Source organism: Podarcis bocagei (assembly GCF_964188305.1).
Source record: "Podarcis bocagei genome assembly, chromosome: 4".
Lineage (NCBI taxonomy): Eukaryota > Metazoa > Chordata > Lepidosauria > Squamata > Lacertidae > Podarcis > Podarcis bocagei.
In genome coordinates, this window is record NC_138128.1 from 14,075,168 (window position 1) to 14,097,618 (window position 22,451).

A 22,451-nucleotide genomic window follows, 5' to 3' on the forward strand; every position below is an offset into this window, starting at 1 on the left:
TTAGAATCCTGATTTCCCGGGCTTCAAAAATCCGCAAGGAAACTCCACAGTTCCAAAAGGCTCCGCTCTTCAGACAGTGATCCTCCAACTTGTGGGTGGCAATGAGAATGGGAGAATTGTGGTGTCTTTGTCCTCAATGCCCCCTAAGCTCTGTGAACATGGAGGTGGTGGTGTTACGCTATGTGTTTTGTGCTTTTATGTTTCTAAACACCCCACGATCTTGTGATGAAAGTTGGTATATTAATATTAATAAATAAAATAAAAATGAACGCACGAAGGTTAGGCAGCTGGGGACAAAAGGTGGGATCCTGCACCCACCCCCATGCATTGACTGTGCCCAGTTTTAGACTATGTGGAAGGGGAAAGGTGGAGAACGAATGCCAGGGAGGTGTTTGATCATAATGTCAATCTGGGACTGTTGGGAAACCCTTCCCTGTGCACCCCCTCCACAGGAAGTTTAGATAGTGGCATCATGTTCTGGTTATCTCCCGCTTGGACAACTGCAATGCGCTCTACGTGGGGCTACCTTTGAAGGTGACTCGAAAACTGCAATTAATCCAGAATGCGGCAGCTAGACTGGTGACTGGGAGTGGCCGCCGAGACCATATAACACCGGTCCTGAAGGATCTTCATTGGCTCCCAGTACGTTTCCGAGCACAATTCAAAGTGCTGGTGCTGACCTTTAAAGCCTTAAATGGCTTCGGTCCTGTATACCTGAAGGAGCGTCTCCACCCCCATCATCCACCCCACTGAGGTCCAGCTCCGAGGGCCTTCTGGCAGTTACCTCGCTGTGAGAAGTGAGGTTACAGGGAACCAGGCAGAGGGCCTTCTCGGTAATGGCACCTGCCCTGTGGAACGCCCTCCCAGCAGATGTCAAGGCAGTAAACAACTATTTTACTTTTAAAAGACAACTGAAGGAGGCCCTGTTTAGGGAAGTTTTTAATGTCTGACACTGTATTGTTTTTAATATTTGGTTGGAAGCCGCCCAAAGTGGCTGGGAAAACCCAGCCAGATGGGCGGGGTATAAATAATAAATGATGATGATGATGATGATGAGACCAAGCCTACTCACTAGTGTTTCTTCCTGGTAGAGGCATGCCTGCCACCATCTTTATCCATTTTTAGGGGCCATGCAAATACTTGGGCTTTTGGCACTAAATTTGAAGGGTAGGATTGTGGCTTCTTCTAGTGGGGAGGGAAGAGTAAGTCCCAATCTCTTGTAGTCATTTAACTGCTTTTTAAGATTTTTATTGGTTTTAACGTAAGTCACTTTGGCTCCCCCTGTGAGAAAAGCACCTAACAATAGCAAATAACTATATAAATAAATTACCCTCTTTGATTTTAGAGATAACCTCAGGTTCTTCCCCTAGGGGAAAATAATTTAATGCATACTTTGTCACTGGACAGGCCATAATTGGTATATAACATTTTAAGTGTAACTAATCTGTATGCTCTTGGTTTTATGTTTTTGTACTGTTTGCTGCTTTGGATTTTTGTATGAAAATCAGTACATAAACAAAGAAATAATTGCTATTTATTGGTATTAACTGACCAGACAACTCTTTGGCTGCAGATACCTAGTTAAAATGCATCCCGCCCCGAGATAAAAGTATTTGGTTGCATATTTTTGAAAAAAAATCACATTTTTTTAACAGAAGAAAATGATCCGAGTGTTCAGTGTATGTGCTTCAATCTCTCTAATATGTTTCAGAATGTCTTTATATGACAAGAAGAAAGCAATCTTTTTATGCCATATGTAGAAGATCAATAGTCATTTCCCAAAGTTTATGGCATAATTAAAATGTGGAACAGAAATAATTTTCTTCCCCAACCCTTCAGGCTAAGGAGAGAATTATTGACAAGTCAAGGATATGTGATATAATGTTGTTTTTTTATTATGTTTATGAATGATACAAAAAGAGTTTATGGCTTTTACATGTAATTTCGTAAGCTGAGGAACAACCAGGGGAATAAGCCGCTGTATCAGCAGAAGGGACGTTCTGCATTCTGATGTGTGTATGTGTCACAGTATGCATGTGTCTAATAAGAACGCCTTCCTTCCTTCCTGTCCACTGATGGTCATCAGAAGATGCCCCTTTGGTCATGTGACAACCTGCAGATAGTCATCTCATGAGCATTTGAGTGTCAAGGTCCCCAAGCCACCTCTCAAATAACTCACAACTCACACATAATTTTTGTTTAAGGTTTTTGGCATAATTTTGGCCACAACTTTATTAAAATACATACCTGTGAGTGGTTGCTTAGGCATTGGTTAAGACTATCTGTCCTTCCCGCCTGGGACAGAACTGACTTCTGAACTCCCTCGGAAGCCAGTGAAGGGAAAACAATATTGGGGAGCAAAAAAAAAAAAAAAAGAACAATACAATACAATACAAAAACACTACATAACACTAACACATTGAACTAACAGAACAAAAACCGATTAAAACACATCAAACAATTTCAATATCTTATCTTTCATTCACTTATTTCAACGACCTCCTCACACCTCCCTTTTTTGTATTCCACTTCTGTTAGTTGTTCCAGCAATTCCTTTCCACCTTCCTCTGTTTTCTATCCTATAATTATCTTAACACATTCTAGCCTTATTTTTTCCTTTAATACTCTATTAATCTATTTATGCTTAATTCCTGGGGAATTAATTGGGGAGCAATGGAGCTGAGTCACAGGCCCTCACCACTCACCCACATACTCCCCAGTGCTTGCCAGCCCTAGCCCCATTTCAGGGATTCGGACGAAATTGTGGCAAGCCCCTGGATTCCTTTAACGGAATTCCCTTCCGCACCAGCAGTGGAGGGGCAGGCCCAGCCAATCCTTACCCCTCCTCCAACCAATTTATAACCAATGACTAACCACAATCTTACAAATTGTGACGATTTGCTATGTAGTAGGCAAAAACCAAATGGCCCAGCCAATCAGCCAGATGGACAAAATTCCTACCAGGCCCCTGCCCCAATGGCAGACAACCCCATGACACGCATAGCAAGGTCAAACGAAACTCCCTGAACTCAGGGTGGGTGGGCGGGTGATCCGATGCACTCAGCGAAAGAGAAAGCAATAAGCTGAGTGCCCAGTATTTAAAACATTTGATCCCACCCACCAAAATTGCAACATGCAATTGCCCCAGCAACCCAGCCATCCAATCATTGCCACAGTTAAGCTCAGCGGACGCCACCGCAACACATGCTCTCATTTCAGGGAGAACACGCTTTGGAGATGGGTTTTTCTTTTCCACCTTAAAGGATGGTCTGTCTTGGCAGTCGGGGACGGCACCTTGCCTGGTCTGGTGCACCTTGCCTCTCCTCCTTTAACTCTCCGTAAGCAGTAACAACATGGCCATCTGAAAACCAGGCTTTCCACTGGCACACTGTTGTCCAGATTCTACGCAGCAATGGACAAATGAAATCAGTACTCAAAAAGAGGCACCATGCTACTGAATACTAAATATAGGAAAGCAACAGTGGTGAGCAAGAGCAGTCAGATCTGTCAATGTTGACTCTCTCTGTTTCTCATTTTTTCCAGTATTCAGTTACGTTCTTTACATTTCTGCAGCTCTTATTTCAAATCCTCATGAAAATTTGTCAGCATTTTAGTGTGACCTGCTCCTAGTAAATCCCCCCCCTTTTTGTACTAATGTACACTTTTTCCCCAAGCAGTTCCCCTAATATGATGCATTTTTCTATGTTCTTTTCATTAATATATTCATTTCTATGCACACATTTCCCCAATAAATGTGTTTTTTAAACAGTGGTTGGTTTGAGAACTGCACCACAAAATTCATAGAGATGTGGACTTTGAGGAATGGCTGTGTTTTGATTCTCACATAAAGTGTGAATTAGGTACATAGGTTTACCTTTAAATGCAAATGGAATCAAATCCCCCCCACACACACACATCCTTATTGGCTGCTGATAGAAATAGGCTGCTGGATGATGGACAGTTGAATCCAGCAAGTGTCGCCTTATTTTCTTAAGACTTGCTGGAGAATGATGTGCTTATGATTTAACCGTGTAGCAGCAGGGCTTGATTTGAGCTCCACAGCTTACTACAGAGTCATTAAGGTGGGGAGATACAAAGTTTTTCAACAGTCTAAATAGCAGGACCAAGCTGCTCCAAAGACACCTTTGTTTTAAGTGCAAAACTGCAAAATACCGTTGCATCTTAACGGGTGAGGAGATGGGGGGGTGGGCAGAGGTCCAAAATGGAAAAGGAAAAGGAAGCAGGGAAAATAAAAGCTCAGCAATAGAGGAAAAGATGCAGAAATTGGTAGCTTGAAGAGAACAGGCAGGGGGAAAAATTGATTCAGCTCTACAATGTGCACTGTGGAAGCACAATTGAGTTATTTTGTGTTTTTGTACCTCAGTGACTTTCAGATCAAATTACCCAGAGCATGAGCCGAAAAGATTGCTTTTCTGTTCTAGTCCTGCAGATTCCCCCCGCCCCATTTACTGATGTCAAATCATAAATAATTACCAGTGCTCAAGAGTGGAGCATATCAGTGCATTTGCTTTAGGATATCTGATCCACCACCCTGGCCCTTCTCACTGCCTGGCAATGCCATTCAACACGCATCATCAATAAAAGGCCCAAGTCTTCTCAAAGAGTTTTTTCATGTACAACAGAAGGTCTGTGGGAGAAATTAGCTGGGTCAGACTCAATGCTCTGAACTTCCTTGTGGATTGAAACACAATCCCTAGTCAAATTGCGCACTACGCCAGATTTTGAAAAGCACTTTCATTGCACAGAAACGAACATTTTCACATTAAAATAATATAAAACACGTATTTTACAGATGATGAATGCATTGAAAATTCATATTTTACACAAAATTTGTGTACAAACAAGAATACATTGTTTTTCAGGTATGCTTTTAAAAAATTGTCATAAAATGGAATGGGGCAGACATATCATTGAGCACCAGTCACACTGAAATAGGATAGATTTGGGTTGCCCAGTTCTTCCCTAGTAAACCACCCACACAATACCACCAGAAAAAAACACCCCCCATTTCTTTCCTTTTGACAGTTGCAAGCTTCAGTGGAATGCTGTGGCAGAAGTCTATCTTGATTTCTGTAAGGCTTTTGAAAAAGTCCCCCATGATAATCTTGCAGAGAAGCTGGTAAAATCTGGGCTGGGTGAGGTACCGTATTGGCCCGAATATAAGCCGCACCCGAATATAAGCCGCATATTAAAAATTGGAGGGCGGGAGAGAAGAGAAGAAGAAAATACCCAAATATAAGCTGCTCCATTCCTCGCTGCTCCTGGCTGCATACTGGGGGGGGGGGAGCAGTGGTGCATTGCCAGCGGCGTTTCCCCTTCCTCGCTCTCTCCCTTCCCGGTCTTAGGGGAGAGGACGGGGATTACGCACAGGGTGGACGCCACTTCACCATGCTCCTGGCTCTATTTGCCCCATGCTCCTGGCTGCATACCGTAAGGTCGCAAATATTAGCCGCATTTTAACTTTTCAGGTCGGAATTTGGGGGAGAAGTGCGGCTTATATTCAGGCCAATACGGTAACTGTTAGGTGGATTTGCAGAATGGATGGAGACCCACCTCAAAGGTGCCCACTAATGGTTCCTAATCATCCTGGCAAAAAAAGGTGGTAAGTGAGGTGCCGCAGGTTTCTGTTCTGGGTTCGTTGTTGTTCAACATCTTTATAAATGACTTGGATGAAGGAATTGAGGGTATTCTCATCCAATTTGCAGATGACACCATATTGGGAGGGGTTTCAAGAGAGGATTCAAGATGACCTTAACAGCTTGGAGAACTGGACAAAACTAGCAAAATGAATTTCAGTAGGGGATAACTGTAAGGTTCCACACTTAGGCAGGAAGAATCAGTTGCACAAATATAAGCTAGGCTTGTCAGCAGTACATGTTAAAACAATCTAAATAGACCACAAGCTTAACATGAGTCAACAGCAGCAGGGGAGAAACTAAGTGCTATTCTAGGTTGCAGAAGTATAGCGTCCCAATCAAGGGAAGTAACAGCATTGCTCTATTCTGCCTTGGTCAGACCCCACCTAGAGTACTGTGTCCAGTTCTGGGTGCCACAATAAGGATATTGACAAAGATATTGTGAGGACACCATGAAAGCAACCTCAAGAGACTAAAAGGGGACCCGATTATGAGAGGTTAGAAGAGGCTGTTATGTGCTTACACACCACAGTGCCCACTGAGACTTTTCTAGCCACTGCTTGCCCACCAGTTCTCCAGGGTTTTAGGTGGAAGCTTCCCCCAGCTCAGCTGGTTGACTAGAGGTTCTTCAACGAAAGATGCCAAGGATGGCACCTGGGTCTTTGCAAATGCTTATATGCTCTGCCGCAGAGCTGTAGACCTTATTTTACGACTGCAGCCCATCCACAATCAGGCAAGCCCAGTAGCATCCAGGATGCATACACACCATTTCCTGGCCACACCATGTGCATAGAGTGTGAAGTAGCAGAGCACCAAATTCTGACTCACCCATGAAATGGCAGCAAGTGAATTCTTTGGCAAATGTCAGCCCCAATGGCAGAGAAGACAATTAGCATAAAGGGAATAGCTGGGATTTAGAGAGAGCCAGTAGTGATGTATGGAAGTAAGAGCTGGACCATAAAGAAGGCTGATCGCCGAAGAATTGATGCTTTTGAATTATGGTGCTGGAGGAGATTCTTGAGAGTCCCATGGACTGCAAGAAGATCAAACCTATCCATTCTTAAGGAAATCAGCCCTGAGTGCTCAATGGAAGGACAGATCCTGAAGCTGAGGCGCCAATACTTTGGCCACCTCATGAGAAGAGAAGACTCCCTGGAAAAGACCCTGATGTTGGGAAAGATGGAGGGCACAAGGAGAAGGGGACGACAGAGGACGAGATGGTTGGGCAGTGTTCTTGAAGCTACCAGCATGAGTTTGACAAAGCTGCGGGAGGCAGTGGAAGACAGGAGTGCCTGGCGTGCTCTGGTCTATGGGGTCACGAAGAGTCGGACACGACTAAACGACTAAACAACAACAAGAGAGAGCCCTTGGAGCTTAATCCCTGGCTTCTGCCAAAAGCTGGTGGAACATGAAAAACCCTTCACTGATCTTCTCCAGGTGTACCTGGATCTCATCTCTGATTTCAGACATTTGACAGGCACTCAAAGACCAAAGCCTGGTAGCTTGAACTTTCAAATCACAACTAGCCCAGAGGAACGTGAGAAGGTGATCTAGGAATGTATGCCTTGGGTTTTGCACAAAGCAAAACATGCACACTGTTACTCAGTCTTCTGTACTGCTTCCAAGAAGCAGCTGCTGCTCCCTGACATTGATCCGAGATGGGCAGAAAGGTTTGCACCTAATTATGAGCAAATAAAAGCACAGAGTACTAGTGAGCTGGCTTTCAAGCTTCGTGGAGCTCTCCTTCGGGTTTGATTTAAACAAAAAACAACAAAAGGAGAAAGGCAGGAGGAAAACAGTTGCTGATAGGGGAATGGTAGGGTGGGGGACCTATCTGCGTTATGTTACAGACTGATGACAGTGATTCAGGAAACTCTTTGTGAACTGCTCAGGGTTTGATTGTGCCTGTGCATTAGAGCACAATGGCATACTCCCAGGAATGCCAGAATAAAGCTACAATGGCTGCTTGCCCTTTCAATATATAAAAGTCAGCTATTCAGAAACCGTCTCTCGCGTGTTATGTATCGAGCCTAGACTACAGAAGAGAGAGAACGGGAGCTTTACTGGTCTGAAGCAAGGGAAAGCAATTAGGGGTGGTGGTGGAAGCTAAATTGTACTTAAGGGGACAGAACAATTATTTTAATGTGCCTCAACTGCTGCATTTAGATGGCACTTTATTCCATTTCCCTGATGTTTTCTTGCTCATTTTCACATTTTATGCGATCTTTCACACAACCTGAAAACTACTTTTGGAAATCTAGTGGAATCTAGGGGAAGTTTAGCACTCATTTCCATGTTGTTTCAACTTGGGAAAACTGGGGGAGTTTCCCTGGGGTTTTTATGATCGTGCCACCACCACTCATGTGACAAAATTTGGGGCGGAATCTCAGCAATGCCCAGGGTGATGTCTCCTTACAATGTTGCCCTCCCAGCTCCTTTTGTGCTGTCTTTGCTTCCTAAATTCATAAAAGGTCTATATAATGTGTAGGGTCAAGCTGTAGAGCACCTAAGGCTGCAGAGTCAGTCCTTGGCATTTCTGTATAAAGGTGGCAGGCCATAGAACTAGGAACTACAGCACGGGCTCTTCCAAGAAGACTTATCCCAATATATTTTTTTTTAACTGCTGCTGGATCATAAGAAAAGCTCATATAATCCAGAATCTCCCCCCCAACTGCCCAATTGAATGTATCTGAGATGCCCACAAACAAGGTACAGTGGTAGTTCCTTCCAAAACCAAGGCATGCTTTCCCATATAAAGTAATACAAAACGGATTAATCTGTTCCAGACTTTTAAAAACAACCCCTAAAACAGCAATTTAACATGGATTGTACTATCTAACGAGACCACTGATCCAAGAAATGAAAGCAATAATCAATGTACTGTACTATAAAATAAGACAGTATTGTAGATGATAAAAATTATCATCCACAGTCACAAAATCAAATTAACTGAAAAAAGCCTCAAAAACAAAAACACAAAATAAATAGCAAAAACAAAAGCAGCAAACTTAATCCATTCCAGAAGTCCATTCGACTTCCGAAATATTCAAAAACCAAGGCACGGCTTCTGATTGGTGCAGGGACTCCGGAAGCAATAGCTGACAATCGCATCAGACGTTTGGCTACCAAAAAATGTTTGGAAACCGGAACACTTACTTCAGGGTTTTTGGCATTTGGGAACCAAGGTACCACTGTAATAACCTAGATCTCTTGATGCTGCCTCCCATTTCTGGCCATAGTCTGGTGCTGTGTGTCTAAATGCAGGGCTCTGTTATACATGGATGGAGGAAGGAATGGGGCATGCCTTCTGGGTATCCCTCCAACATGTGGACCCTGCATCCACAGTGGACAGGATGGAGCCCATAGGGACTGAGTGGGATCATAAGCCATCAAGGGGGCGTGCAAAATCAGCAGTGCCAAGCTCATAAAACCTACACAACTTTTATGTGGTAAAAAATGTGGGCAGATCAGAAACTTGCCATAGGGCATCTTCATGTATTATTGAGAAGGGGTGGGGGGGTGGAGGCGGCAAAATATGGCGATGCTTTGGCTTGGGGCCACCAGTTGAATTATTAAAAAGTCTGGAATAAAAGTTTACAATGTACTCTTATGCTTTGAAGCAGTAAAATGGGGGGGGGGACTACATAAAATAAAGCAAGGAACACCACGTGCTCACAACCAACTGCATTCTTGTAAAATTTTAATGGTATACAGCCCACTGAAACTGGAACCTCCCCAACTGGGAAAAAAAAGTGGTTATGCGTCAATCTTCAAAAGGAGAGGTTGGAACTAATGGATAGCTTTAGCTAGATGCACAGCTATTGAGTAAAGCTTTGGAGATACCCGCTAGTCAAGTCTGGTAGCAACAGCAATTTGGAGGAAGTTTAGCTAGCTGTGGGACTATTCGAGCAGGCCTAAGCTACATGTGAGCTAACTGCAGGACTATGGTACTCCCCCCCTTTCAAATATGGGTATAGACACAAGCTAATTCAGTAAGTGGGACGCGGGTGGTGCTGTGGGTTAAACCACAGAGCCTAGGGCTTGCTGATCAGAAGGTCGGCGGTTTGAATCCCTGCGAGAGGGTGAGCTCCCGTTGCTCGGTCCCTGCTCCTGCCAACCTAGCAGTTCGAAAGCACATCAAAGTGCAAGTAGATAAATAGGTACCACTCCGGCGGGAAGATAAACGCCGTTTCTGTGCGCTGCTCTGGTTCGCCAGAAGCGGCTTAGTCATGCTGGCCACATGACCAGGAAGCTGTATGCTGGCTCCCTCAGCGAATAAAGTGACATGAGCGCCGCAACCCCAGAGTCGTACACACTGGACCTAATGGTCAGGGACCCCTTTACCTTTACCTAGTTCAGTAAGTGATGCAGCAAATACCAATTTCAAGCTAGAATATGCCTCAGTGGTACAGCATGCAGTTTGCATGCAAGAAATCCCTGGTTCAATCACCAGACCAGCTTGGAGAGCCCCTTCCACTCAGAAATGGACCAATGGTCTGACTCCTTGGCATCTTCCCATGATTCCACATTACTTGGAAATAATGTTTTATGATTTCTGTGGACCACCCCATCTAGGCCAAGGGAGGGGAATCTATGGTCCACCAGATACTTCTGGACTATATCTCTCATAGACCCCAGCCAGCATGGTCAATGATGATGGGAGTTGTAGTCCAACATCATCTGGTGGGCCCCAGGTCCCTCGTCTCCATTGTAGGTCAGTGATTGGCTCCATGTAATTGAACCCAACATGTGGAGGAAATTCCCTCCGTTTGCTCCAGACAAAGCACAAACCCTGACGTGGCAGGTTGTCTGTATTCAATGCAAGTTGCAGGTATCAACTAGACTCCTGAAAACTGATAGAATATGAGCCACTTGGGCAGCAACAACCATTTCCCCCTAGGCTATGTTTGCTTGCATTTGGGGAGGGAGTGTCTAGCCAACTTTATTGAGAAAGTCGCTAACAAACTATAGCTATGAAACTGGTCTGTTTATCCATTCCATCACGGCACAATCCACCCAGCAGTGACCAGTACTAAAGATCATGGTTTCACTGGTGTGTGTGTGTGTGTGTGTGTGTGTGTGTGTGTGTGTGTGTGTGTGTTTGCTAGGGGTCTGTGAGGACAGGGTGCTGAACTAGGTGGGCCATTGGCCTGATCCAGTACACTTTTATGAAAAGGAAATAATCCACTTGTTTTAAAAAAACAATATGCTAAATGTTTCATTAGCAACTGTGTGTGCAGATGGCCTTTTCAGTAGTGGTGCCCACCCTGTGGAACGCCCTCCCATCAGATGTCAAGGAAATAAACAACCATCTGACTTTTAGAAGACATCTGAAGGCAGCCCTGTTAAGGGAAGTTTTTAATGTTTGATCTTTTATTCTGTTTTTAATCTGGGAGCCGCCCAGAGAGGATGGGGAAACCCAAATAAATAATAAATTATTATTATTTTATTTTTATTTGGTGTGAGGAACATCTCATTCATGTTTGTACTTAACCTTGTGGGGAAGGGGAGAGTTACTATTTACACCAATGCATAGATGTCAGCTTTTCCCCTTTCTTGCGAGGAATCCTATTTGGAATAAGGGAATTTCCCATTAAAAAAGGGAAACGTCGACAGCTATGCACCAATGGGAGCTTTCCCCATTGCAATGCAGGGGAGAGGATGATGGCTTGTTTAATCAGGTATTAGTAGCACTATATCCGAGGCTGGGGAGTGTAGAGAGTTAATCCATTTAAACTCCTGGAGGGTCCAAGCTGAAAGGTATCTCCCAGTTTAAAAAGGATTTCAGGCAGCACAGCTGGGAATAAGCATAACACAGGTATAGACAGACGATAGCTCACTAGTAAAGAATATGCTTTACATGCAGAACACCCCTTCTCCCCTGTTTGGAATCAACCTGCATTAAAAAAAAAACTGCATGGAAATGTACACCTAACTAGCATTTAAATGCACATTTTGAGTGCATTTTCTCATAAAGCAACACATTTCAAAACATATTTTAACACTCATTTTGATGCATTATTTTTTTAAGGAGAGAATCGCCCTCACAATTTGGAGAATTATAAACTCCAAAGGATAACTATGTTCTGATCTGAACAGGAGGTGTAGATCAGGTTAGTTTGTATCAGACTTAGCAAAATTGAATTCCTCAGCTTTCCCTGGTGTAAGGCAGCACCCATAAATCTGGTGTGGTACTCAATGCTAGTCTTACTCTGAGTAGATTCATTGAAGTTAATGGACATAACCAAGGGGACAATCCAAGCACAAGATCCACCCGGATGAGCGAGTGATAGATCTCTGACTCATCTGAGGCTATACGGGAGTAACCCCCATCATCCCTTACTGGTTCAGCTGAAGCTGGTACAGTGGTGCCCCGCAAGACGAATGCCTCGCAAGACGGAAAACCCGCTAGACGAAAGGGTTTTCCGTTTTGGAGGTGCTTCACAAAACGAATTTCCTATGGGCATGCTTCGCAAGACGACAATGTCTTGCGAGTTCCTGCTGGTTTTTTTCCTCCCCCCCCTTTTCCTAAGCCGCTAAGCCGCTTATCAGCTGATCCGATCAGCAGATAAGCCGCTAAAAGCCGCTAAAAGCCGCTAATAGAGCTAATAGCGCTAATCCGCTAATCCTTCAATGGGCTTGCTTCGCAAAACGAAAAAACCGCTAGACGAAGAGAATCACAGAACGGATTATTTTCGTCTTGCGAGGCACCACTGTATAAGTTCCCCAAAAGGGGCATTCTGGGAGTGTGGCATGGAAGGGACTGAGCAGAGGGAGAAACTTACACTGGATGATCCATCACATGACCTGCAAACCCTTAGAGTGGAGTAAATCCAATTCCAAGTGTACCAGGCTTGGGCTGGTTCCACCAACAGTAGCCTTCCTCCTGGATTTGAATCTGTTGTATTTTGTGCCAGCGTTAAGGCTTGCTCCCTAACTTAGATCCAGATAAGACTGAGGTACTGTTAGTGGGTGGTTTCCTAGATCACACCTGGGATTCCTAGGATGGTAGGTTGCCTGCTCTTGAAGGAGCAGGTACACAGTTTGGGGGTACTTCCATCAATGTCAGGTGGCCTCAGTGGCATGGACTGCCTTCTATCAACTTCTGCTGTGCCCAGCTTCTGCCCAGCTGTGCCCCTATCTGGACAGCAATAGCATCACCTTTGTTGTCTATACTCTGGTAATCTCTGAGTTAGATCACTGCAATGCATTATACATAGGGCTGCCTCTGAAAACAGTTTAGAAACTTCAGCTGGTGCAGAATTCCTGGTGCAAGACTGTTATAGCATAAGACACCAATTCTTACTTCTGAGTCTGAACATAGGAATCTGCCTTATATCCAGTTGGACCATTGGTCCATCTAGGTGGTTGGAGGATGGATGGTGGCTAACAGACTGAGGTTGAATCTTGACAAGACAGAAGTACTGTTTTGGGGGAACAGGAGGCGGGCAGGTGTGAAGGACTCCCTCATCCTGAATGGGGTAACTGTGTCCCTGAAGGACCAGGTGCGCAGCCTGGGAGTCAGTTTGGACTCACGGCTGTCCATGGAGGTGCAGGTCAATTCTGTGTCCACGGCAGCTGTCTACCAGCTCCATCTGGTACGCCAGTTAAGACCCTACTGTCTCACCAGAATGGTTCATTCTCTGGTTATATCCTGCTTGGACTACTGCAATGAGCTCTGCGTGGGGCTACCTTTGAAGGTAGCCCGGAAACTACAACTTAATCAAGAATGTGGCAGCCAGACTCATGACTGGGAGTGGACGCCGAGACCATATAACACTGGTCCTGAAAGACCGACATTGGCTCCCAGTACATTTCTGAGCACAACTCAGAGTGTTGGTGCTGACCTTTAAAGCCCTAAATTGCCTCGGCCCAGTATACCTGAAGAAGCATTTCCACCCCCATTGTTCAGCCCAGACACGGAGGTCCAGCTCCAAGGGCCTTCTGGCAGTTCCCTCACTGTGAGAATTGAGGTTACAGGGAACCAGGCAGAGGGCCTTCTCGATAGTGGCACCTGCCCTGTGGAATGCCTTCCCATCAGATGTCAAGGAAATAAACAACTACCGTATTTTTCGCCCTATAGGACGCACTTTTTCCCCTCCAAAAATGAAGGGAAAATCTGGGTGCGTCCTATGGGGCAAATGCAGGCTTTTGCTGAAGCTTGGAGAGCAAGAGGGGTCAGTGCGCACCGACCCCTCTCGCTCTCCAGGCTTCAGGAAGACATCCGCAGCGTGGGGAGCCTTGCAGGAGTTCCCCGCAAGGCTCCCCACGCTGCGGATAGCAGCCTGCTGCCCGGCGGGCGGGGCGCCCTGAAGCAGAGCGCCCCCCGCGCCAGGCAGACATCCGCAGCGTGGGAAGCCTTGCAGGAGTTCCCCGCAAGGCTCCCCACGCTGCGAATAGCAGCCTGCCGCCCGGCGGGCGGGGTGCCCTGAAGCAGAGCGCCTCCCATGCCAGGCAGACATCCGCAGCGTGGGGAGCCTTGCAGGAGTTCCCCGCAAGGCTCCCCACGCTGCGGATAGCAGCCTGCTGCCCAGCGCGAGGGGTGCCCTGAAGCAGAGCACCCCCCGCGCCAGGCAGACATCCGCAGCGTGGGGAGCCTTGCAGGAGTTCCCCGCAAGGCTCCCCATGCTGCGAATAGCAGCCTGCTGCCCAGCGCGAGAGGCGCCCTGAAGCAGAGCGCACCCCGCGCCAGGCAGACATCCGCAGCATGGGGAGCCTTGCAGGAGTTCCCCGCAACTCTCCCCACGCTGCGGATAGCAGCCTGCTGCCCAGCGCGAGGGGCACCCTAAAGCAGAGCGCCCCCCACACCAGGCAGACATCCGCAGCGTGGGGAGCCTTGCAGGAGTTCCCCGCAAGGCTCCCCACGCTGCGGATAGCAGCCTGCTGCCCAGCGCAAGGGGCGCCCTGAAGCAGAGCGCCCCCTGCACCAGGCAGACATCCGCAGTGTGGGGAGCCTTGCAGGAGTTCCCCGCAAGGCTCCCCACGCTGCGGATAGCAGCCTGCTGCCCAGCGCGAGGGGCGCCCTGAAGCAGAGCGCCCCCCGTGCCAGGCAGACATCCGCAGCGTGGGGAGCCTTGCAGGAGTTCCCCACAAGGCTCCCCACGCTGCGGATAGCAGCCTGCTGCCCAGCGCGAGGGGTGCCCTGAAGCAGAGCACCCCCCGCGCCAGGCAGACATCCGCAGCGTGGGGAGCCTTGCAGGAGTTCCCCGCAAGGCTCCCCATGCTGCGAATAGCAGCCTGCTGCCCAGCGCGAGGGGCGCCCTGAAGCAGAGCGCACCCCGCGCCAGGCAGACATCCGCAGCGTGGGGAGCCTTGCAGGAGTTCCCCGTAAGGCTCCCCACGCTGCGGATAGCAGCCTGCTGCCCAGCGCGAGGGGTGCCCTGAAGCAGAGCGCACCCCGCGCCAGGCAGACATCCGCAGCGTGGGGAGCCTTGCAGGAGTTCCCCGCAAGGCTCCCCATGCTGCGGATAGCAGCCTGCTGCCCAGCGCGAGGGGCGCCCTGAAGCAGAGCGCACCCCGCGCCAGGCAGACATCCGCAGCGTGGGGAGCCTTGCAGGAGTTCCCCGCAACTCTCCCCACGCTGCGGATAGCAGCCTGCTGCCCAGCGCGAGGGGCACCCTAAAGCAGAGCGCCCCCCACGCCAGGCAGACATCCGCAGCGTGGGGAGCCTTGCAGGAGTTCCCAGCAAGGCTCCCCACGCTGCGGATAGCAGCCTGCTGCCCAGCGCAAGGGGCGCCCTGAAGCAGAGCGCCCCCCGCACCAGGCAGACATCCGCAGTGTGGGGAGCCTTGCAGGAGTTCCCCGCAAGGCTCCCCACGCTGCGGATAGCAGCCTGCTGCCCAGCGCGAGGGGCGCCCTGAAGCAGAGCGCCCCCCGTGCCAGGCAGACATCCGCAGCGTGTGGAGCCTTGCAGGAGTTCCCCGCAAGGCTCCCCACGCTGCGGATAGCAGCCTGCCGCCCCGCAGGGGGGGCGCCCTGATGCAGAGCGCCCCTAGCGCAGGGCAGACATCGGCCAGCCCCACAAGTTCGGGGGACAGCAGAGAGGCGCAGCGCCGCCATCCCGCTGTTCCTTGACCTGGTTCTGTTTCCCCGACCTGCTTTTGGGGGGGGAAATAAAGGGATTTTCCCCCCTTTATTTCCCCCCCAAGAAACTAGGTGTGTCCTATGGGACGGAGCGTCCTATGGGACGAAAAATACGGTATCTGACTTTTAAAAGACATCTGAAAGCAGCCCTTTTTAGGGAAGTTTTTAATGTTTGATCTTTTACCGTGTTTTTAATGTTCTGTTGGGAGCCGTCCAGAGTGACTGGGGAAACCCAGCCAGATGGGTGGGGTATAAATAAATTTATCATCATCATTACTTCAGTACTGTCTACACTGACAGGCAGTAGCTCTCCAGTGGTTCAGACAATAATCTCTCCCATCCTTATCTGGAGATGCTGAAGATTAAACCTAGGACCTTCTGCTTGCAATGCAGATGTTCTCCCTCTAAGCCAGGCATAGCCAAACTTGGCCCTCCATATGTTTAGGGACTACAACTCCCATCATCCCTAGCTAACAGGACCAGTGGTCAGGGATGATGGGAACTGTAGTCCCTAAACATCTGGAGGGCCAAACTTGGCCATGCCTGCTCAAAGCTATACACCTCCCCACAATGATTAAGTCTGCACCCTAAATTTGTTGGGTTTGTTTTTCAACTAGGACCCCAAATCCATTAATTTCACTCTTCCCCTTCTCATTGCACTGGGATGGTGCTACCTTCAGCTCACGCTGCATTAGCAGGCATGCTATGCTAAGAGACAATCAGGCCGGCACACCTGTGAATGTTGGAAAGGCTCCTAAAACCAAGTGAGCACAGGAGCACAGGGACGGAAAGCTGGAGCTCTCGGTTCTATTTCTAGTGCTTCACAGCTGACACGGTATACCACTCTGGGCAAAACAGTTAACCTTGCTGTGCTTTAGCTCTCCCCCCAACCCCACGCACCATAAAATCAATATTTGCAGGTTGCAGTATGATTTGTCAATTAGGCTGTGTTTGTTTCAGTCGTAGCGGCACCACGGCGACATGCCACCCCTCTTCGCCGAGCGCTTTGTGCATCTGTCGTTGCATCCAATTAAAAAGTTTTTGACAATGCAAATGCATATGCTAAGCAGAGGCTTTACAGCTGCTCTGAAGCGGATGAGGAAACTCTTGCCATCTATTTCTGAAGGGCATGAAACATACGTTTGGCAGTAGCTGGGCAGGGGTGTCTTCAAGCCGGCTTTGGTGCAGCCCAAGTTGATGGCATTGCCTCACTGCCAACACTGCAGTCGGGGGGGGGGATTCAATTCTGTTTGCATTTATAAAAGCAAACCTCTCAAATTCACACATTCTGAAATAATATGAGAACTGAAATCTACACTTATCCAAATTTTGTGATGCTGTTCTTCAAGCCTTTTTTCCATTTTTTTTTTTAAAAAGTGTGTATTATGGGGAATATGCATAAAAATCAACATACCAATGAAAGTTGCATAAGAAAACATTAAAGTAGCAAAAGGGGGGGATATGCATACAAAACTGCATACAAAAACATTTTCATTAGGAGACGTTTGCACTAAAAGGCTGGCAAAATTTCACAATTTCAAGTACTGCAGAAATGGGGTGAACTGAATTCAAGACTGGATAAATGAGAAACTGAAGTTGACAGGCTAGCCTTCCACCCCCAGACATGCATCACATTCTATGCATGATAGCCAAGAAACTAGCATTTGAATCTCACTTAACAGTGGCAATGGGAAGGCGTCCTCCACTGATGGCAGCTTAAGGGTGCAAGGCAGCCCATGTAGCACACACAGCTTTCTTCTCAGGCATCTATCTGGCACCTGAGAATGCCACCTCATTCTGCCCAATGGTAAGACCAACCCTGGCTGCAGATTTTCAGGGGGGGGGGACTGCATGGGAGAGACGAGACGGATGTTCTGTTGCACAAGCAAAAGCAGAATGGCAGTACTGGATACAACCCAATGGCTTTCCTTTCAAATGTCACACTGACCGCTGAGTTATCAAAGAAGTGTGTGATGCTGGAGTTAGGACCAATATTGTGGGGGGTGCCACAGCCCCCTCTGTGCATTGCATCATGTGCCGTCAAATAATCAGGTGAAGAATGCCATATGCGCTCTACACATTCTTAATTCTATTGTACTTCTCAATGGATTTTAACTACCAGCTGTTTTTGTATTAATTTATTTACTACAACAACCACATCCCAGGAAAATAGAGACAATGAATATGTGTGGAAATCTGGTTCCACACCCTAATATGTATATTAAGTCCTGGGGTGTGATCTGAAGGCATAGGAAGCTGTCGGAAGCTAAACAGGTCTGAGTTTCCACAATGTCTAAATGTGCCTTACCAGTGCCTTTAGACTTCATGATGGGAGAAAGACAGGATATAAATACAAGAAATTACCTCAAACTTCCTCAGATACATAAAGTCTTTGAATTATGTGCCAATTTGAAACAAGCAGCCATCAAAAGGCCTATTATTTGGTGTTTACTTTCTACCTGTTCCAAAAACCACACCCTGCTTGCTTTAGGCTTCACATTAATCCACATGAAAATGAGCATCTGCATATTTCACCATCACAATCTGAAATGCTTGCTCAAGGTGGTGGAGAGATAAGGCGAGCAAAAAACCAAAAAGGCAGAAGTCTCCCTCTAAAGTTACATTACCAAGTCCCTGGATAAACACATCTGCAGCGAGTGAACACTAAGGGAGGGGGATGGTTCAATTCCCATTTCACAAACCAATATGCAAAGTGATGTGCAGCTGTCTTTTAAGATTCACACCTCTCTGAAATGTGTGATGCAGTACGCCAACTCAAAAATGCATTAAAAAATGAGTGTATTAAGGCAAAGTGTCACATATATGTGTGTGTGTGTGTGAAAGTAATGTGTAAAAAAATGCATTATATTAGGGAAAATGCTTTGCAAAAATGCTTTTATCATTATCATCATCAGATTTAAAACAGAGATTGAAGTTTCAAATATTGATAACCTGAGTAGAATGGACTCAACGCAACATCTCCTTAGGAAGACGTTATCTAATTCAGATAGATGCTGGAGGTGCATCCAGGGATGTTTTGTGTTGTTCTCAACTTCTTGTCCATTTCCATTTTGCACTGGTGAAATCTGTGATATTCACAGATGTCTCTGTGTTGCACACTTTTAAATCATATTCCCATGGTGTGAGAATTAACAACACAGCAACAAAAAAAATGATTTTGTGAGCCCTTAAGGCTGATAAAATGCTTTGAACCTGGAAGGATAAATACCCACCATCTATTTTGAAATGGTCTGCAGATCTTAAGACTCTTGCTACATTTGAATGCACTTTTTATAAACACCAGCTTCACTTGGATACGTAGTCAAACATTTGGATGGCATGCATCCATCAGTATGTGCAAAACAGGAATACTGTACTGATGTTTAGAGTGTTGCTGTGAGCTGTTTGTTCTCTTCTTGTTGTTTTTTCCTCTCCTTCCCCTCCCTCTACCCACTTTTTTTCTTTAATAATTTTGCATACAAATGCTATTTTATTATTTATTTCTTACCCACCTTTCAACATAAGGTCCCAGGGCAGGTTATGACAATTTAAAAATACAGATTACAGTCAAGAGGATAGGGTAAGTTCCAATATATATATATAAGGTAAAGGACCCCTGACAGTTAAGTCCAGTCATGAATGATGCTGGGGTTGCGGTGCTCATCTTGCTTTACTGGCTGAGAGAGCCGGCGTTTGTCCGCAGACAGTTTTTCCGGGTCATGTGGCCAGCATGACTAAGCCGCTTCTGGCAAAACCAGAGCAGCACACAGGAATGCCATTTAACTTTCCACCAGAGCGGTACCTATTTATCTACGTGCACTTTGATGTGCTTTCGAACTGCTAGGTTGGCAGGAGCAGGGACTGAAAAACAGGAGCTCACCCCATCACGGGGATTCGAACCACCAACCTTCCGATTGGCAAGCCCTAGGCTCTGTGGTTTAGACCACAGCACCACCCGCGTCCCACAATATATATTAGGAGTCAAAGAGATAGTTCCACAGCTTAGGGAGCACCACAGATGATAACTTCTCTCAGCCCCCAGCCCCCCCCCCAAAAAAACTTATGAAGATGGATGGTAGAACTACCAAGCAGGCCCCCTCTGCTAATCTTTACACCAAGAGGTTTAGTAGGTCTCTCTTCTCAGTAGTGGTGCCCGCCCTGTGGAACGCCCTCCCATCAGATGCCAAGGAAATAAACAACTATCCGACTTTTAGAAGACATCTGATGGCAGCCCTGTTTAGAGCAGTTTTTAATGTTTGAAGTTTTATTCTGTTTTTAATGTTAGGTGAAAGCCACCCAAAGTTGCTGGGGAAACCCAGCCAGATGGGCGGGGTGGAAATAAATTATCATCATCATCATCATCATCATCATCTGGAGCAATCTGCTAGAGCTGCCATCTTGGCTCTTACCTGGCCCTTCGCCTAGCCAAGTCACAAACCTTGCCTATTTGTTTTGCCCTGAACAAATTTTGTATGCTATCTCAACTTTCCTTGTTTAAGGAATTCTGAGGCATTCTTTTACTTAATGTACCCCACAGCTTCCTTAGCTATGCCTCCATCCATCATCCTGAAGTGGCTGGGTCTTCCTAAAGGTGCCACTAAAAAGAGGGAACCATCTTGGCAGCCAGGTCACCTAACCGGCCTCATTGCTCTAATCTGCGGGTATAGTCACACCTGAGTGAGAAGCATTTTTAAAACGAAATTTGTGCTCTTTGATTTTTTAAAAAAATGCAACAATAATAAAATGGGTCTAGAGAGTTTCCCCACTTCCACTTCCACCACCCATTCAGATGGCATTCAGCAAAGCTTTGTTATGAAACAGCTTCCCCAGACACATTACTGGCCCATTTGCTTACCTGCCCACAGGTATGAATCTTAGTTATTTGGGGGCCAAAAAAGAGGAAGGGGGTGGATAGAAGCACAGCAATGTGTGCAAGGTTTGCCTGGTTGCCAAGGAAGAATTTGTATTCACCATAAAGTTGGCTATGTACACACCTATCCAGAATCATCTGTCATGAAGCCATTGTTTCATATGTCACCGCCAAGTTTGACAATGTACGTTGTACAGCAACATGCAAAAGCCTATTTGCCGGTAAGCAGGTCCTATTGAATTTTAACAGAGACTGCAATTAAGTAAACATGTTTAGGACTGGTCCAGCTGGCTGTGCAAAATAACTGTTACAAGTCAAATTAGTTCTTCCGCTGATAGGAGCACCAGTAAATTTGCAAGTGCGTATATTTTCTTGGATTTTGATACGCCATGTCCTCAAGTTCACTTTTTCCTCATTGCAAACTGAAGATAGTCCTCCAACTCAAGGAAACTGCAAACCGCAAAATATAACCTGCAACAACCACAAGGAACCGGAAGCTAAATGCTGACTTTCATCCAAGAATGGCATGTTTCCCAGTCCTTTGAAAAACACAGTCCAACTCAGCACAACTCCTCGGAATCGAGGAGGCATTTCCAAGAAAAAGAGAACATAAAAGGATCGCAGGAAGGGACCGGGTTTTCCCCGCTTCCCCAGAGAACACATCCACGTGTAGGCGCAAAGCTCCACCAGGGATGACAGACAGCAGCTGCCTGTAGCTTCCGAGAGCTAAACATTAACTGCCTCAAACCTAATCCCTGTTCCTCGCAGACAACAAAGGTGATCTCACCGCTTGCACACACTTACCTTGCAAGGGGGGATTTGCGAAGCTCTTTTCTTTCTCTCCCATGTTCTAAGGATTGTGGGATGTGGGGAAGAAAACAGCAGGATCTTTGCCGAGAAACCAGGCAGTGCCCAGCTGAGTCGGTGACTGGGGAAGTTTGACCTCCTGACTTCCTACTGTAGCAATGTAACCGTACACCTTACTTTCTTCTGGGAATAATTAGCAACCTGCCTTCCCGAGTTACCTGGGCTCGCCTGACCTGTTTCTCTGTTCTCTATAAAGTGACATCACATCCTTTGATCTCGTCCGCTGAATTACCATGTGCTTCGGACAACACGGCAGCTGTCTAACTTTGGACTCTCTTATTCACTCTCTCTTTTTAATCACTCCTCTGTTACTTTCACTTCTAGGCAGGGCAGAACGCTGCTTGAGCTATGTACATTGTTAGCAGCTAATGTGACTAGTCACAACACCGAAGGCTTGGGATTCCTAGTGTCTGTTTCTTTTTTGTGCACCTGATTGCAGGAGAGGTGGGGATTTGGGGAGAGCAGCAAGTAATGTCAGTTAGCTAATATCTGGGTTCACTGGGAAGGCCAAAAAAAATTCCACAGAAATAGGGAAAGGTTCTTAGGAAAGTTTTAAAAGGCCCAACCTTAACCACATTCCAACCTGAACTGCATGATACGATCGTGCTTTAAAAGCACATCTCCAGCTGTCTCTGTCTGCAAGGAAAAGGCCAACTTTTTCTGGCAACTCTCCCTGATAAATCAGTAAAGATTTGTGGCATGCCTTTTTGAACTGACTTTTTGCGACTTGTCATGCTTCTGGTTTCAGACTCCTCCTCTTACTCTCTAGAAGCAAAACCTCTCACGGGGCAGATTCATCTTGTCTCTAGATGTACATGGGTGTAAAAGCACATGTGTGAATGCTAAGGAAACATGGAGCACACAGAACGACATATAACAAAATGAAGGGGTTGTAGCCACGGCCAGATTTAGGTTTGATGAGGCTGTGGGCTACTGAAGGTAATGGGGCCCTTTATATGTCCAGCTGTTCTTTG

At 46.6% G+C, this 22,451-nt stretch overlaps 1 protein-coding gene across 5 annotated transcripts in view; it reads right to left on the reverse strand.

Moving 5' to 3' along the window:
- NAALADL2 (N-acetylated alpha-linked acidic dipeptidase like 2) overlaps positions 1–22,451 on the reverse strand; it is a 659,014-nt gene that overhangs the window by 543,691 nt on the left and 92,872 nt on the right. For 3 of the 5 annotated variants that reach the window (XM_081190169.1, XM_081190166.1, XM_081190165.1), the window contains exon 1: positions 21,415–21,623. The exons of the other annotated variants lie outside the window; for them this stretch is intronic. In XM_081190169.1, the coding sequence (XP_081046295.1) occupies positions 21,415–21,457 (43 nt within the window). In that variant the 5' untranslated portion in view covers positions 21,458–21,623. Of the gene's footprint in view, positions 1–21,414; positions 21,624–22,451 lie in introns of those variants that run through there. 5 annotated transcript variants of the gene reach the window in all.